The following is a 2,135-nucleotide window of genomic DNA, read 5'->3' on the forward strand; positions in this document are numbered from 1 at the left end:
GGTAGCATAGAACTAAAGGTGTAAAAATGATTGTTAGTCTTCTCTGTATTTATTTAAAATTTAAATTAATATGTTCAACAAAGATGATTTTTGTATTTTTCTCTTACAGTGTAATTTAATCTATGAACATTAATAACATCATTCTCCAAAGGAAATATTAACATACTGTTTAAAACAAGTGTTTTCAATTGGCGGTCACAAAGCATTCATGTGTATGCACAAATTGGAACAGGGATCTCAATAGCAAGATGCCATAACTGTTTAATTCATTTTCTGAGAGCAATTGATTGATTGATTGATTGATTGACATGGGGTCAATCAATCATGGAAGCAATGCTCTTTAAGTCTTGATATGAAACTTTAGGCAAGCACACACACTGCATTGTGTGAGACCGTCGGCCGACAAACCCATTTCTAGTCTCTGGCCTATAGTAACAAAGAGTGTAGATGACTGACCGAAAGACTCTAATTTCTGTTACTCATTGCTTGGGCAACAACTAATGATAAATACTGGCCATACCTTGGTTCCCCTTCATCTTGTATCGCTTCATCTTCATCACTCTCCTGACTTAAATAACCTTCATGATCTGTTGTAGAATCCTCAACTAAAATTAATATAATAATGATATATTTTTTATAAAATAGAGTTTACCTAACAAAATTAAACAAAAAAGATAAAAATAAAAAATATGAAGAAAATATCAAACACTCTAATTAAACAAAAACATCATTATAATAAAAATATCAAAAACAACAAAAATACCAATTAAACTAATCTAGGTTTTTATACATTGCTTGTTCATACACAATACACAAAATCTTTCACTGACAGGAAAATGTCTTTACCCAGGTTCACATTAACTTATTTAAATTAGGATTTTAGGTTGGTTTGCTTACTTCGTTTCTTTTTTGTCCTATCAATATGATCCTTAAGTTGTATCCTTGTTTGGCGTTCGTTCGGCATGTCCTTGATGAATGGATGTTTCAGAAGTTGTGTTGTGTTAGGTCGATCATGGTAATTTTTTATCAAGCATTTCTCAATAAAGTTCTGGAATTTCTTGCTCCTGTAATTTTAAAAGAAATTGAAGAAAAAAAAAGTCAAAATAAATATTTACAATTTGGACCTCATCATACTTCCACCATGAAACCGAATGACCTGTAGAGCTACTAAATACAAACAAACAAGCCACCAACAATAATAGAGGATATTCACAATACACTAAAAAATCATTGCTTACCATTTCTTAGGGCTTTTGAGTTTCGGTGATGGATTTCTAGGAATAAGGAACAGCGCCCTCATCGGATGCATGTCACACAAAGCTAAAAAAAAAAAAAAAAAAAAAACCCCGCTCGAATTGTACCTGTTATTACCATGCATACAACACAACACACCATACTATACAGTACTATGTAATTCTCAAGTGAAGGAGGCCCTCTAACGGGCTTCTTCAAAGTCTTCACACATGTGCATGCGACAAATTTTACTTCTCTTTCAAACATCGTTTTCAGCTTTAAAATTCAACATAGTGCTTGATTGTTTTATTGAATGATCAATATATATAATAAACAAGTATCTATGGAAGTTGTGTTGGAATAAAATCCACGATCTAGGTATTTAAGAAGGTAAAAATGTCCGATAAAAACAAATTTGTGCAGGGCCTAGAGTGGGATCAGAATGCTTAGAAGCTGCCAACTGTAGGCCTAGGCCCCCCAGACTTAGCTGCGTAAGCCTGTAGGCCTAGCCTAGGCCTAGTTTATGCCAGTGTAAGTAGTATCAGTGCAAATATATAGGAATTTGGGTCAACCCCGATTTTACGAATACCCGAATTTACAAACGGCTCTGGGCCCGTGCCGTACGTAAATGAGGGGTTCTACTGTACACTAAACCAGAGCCTTGCAGGCGTCAACGTTCCTATGCATGATACATGACTTAAAAAGTATATAGGTTCTATATATATATATACGTGTATATATATACACATACATATACACATATATATACACCTATATATATACGTATATATGTATATATATATATGTATATATGTACATATATACGCGTGTACATACATACGTGTGTATATATATACGCATGTATATTATACGTATACACATATACATATATATACACGTAT

At 33.3% G+C, this 2,135-nt stretch overlaps 1 protein-coding gene across 1 annotated transcript; it reads right to left on the reverse strand.

The window, feature by feature from the left end:
* Nucleotides 1–6: 6 nt before the first annotated feature.
* LOC117111975 (mitogen-activated protein kinase kinase kinase kinase 4-like) lies at nucleotides 7–1,314 on the reverse strand (the record flags this gene model as incomplete). The annotated part of the gene is made up of 4 exons (XM_033255028.1): nucleotides 1,239–1,314; nucleotides 898–1,064; nucleotides 521–605; nucleotides 7–12 (listed from the first exon to the last, which is right to left on the reverse strand). Coding segments are annotated over exons 1-4 (329 nt in total), but the record flags the coding sequence as incomplete, so codon positions are not given.
* Nucleotides 1,315–2,135: the final 821 nt, after the last annotated feature.

Source organism: Anneissia japonica, unplaced genomic scaffold, assembly GCF_011630105.1.
Source record: "Anneissia japonica isolate Jap-2015-1 unplaced genomic scaffold, ASM1163010v1 scaffold42767_len2136_cov144, whole genome shotgun sequence".
Lineage (NCBI taxonomy): Eukaryota > Metazoa > Echinodermata > Crinoidea > Comatulida > Comatulidae > Anneissia > Anneissia japonica.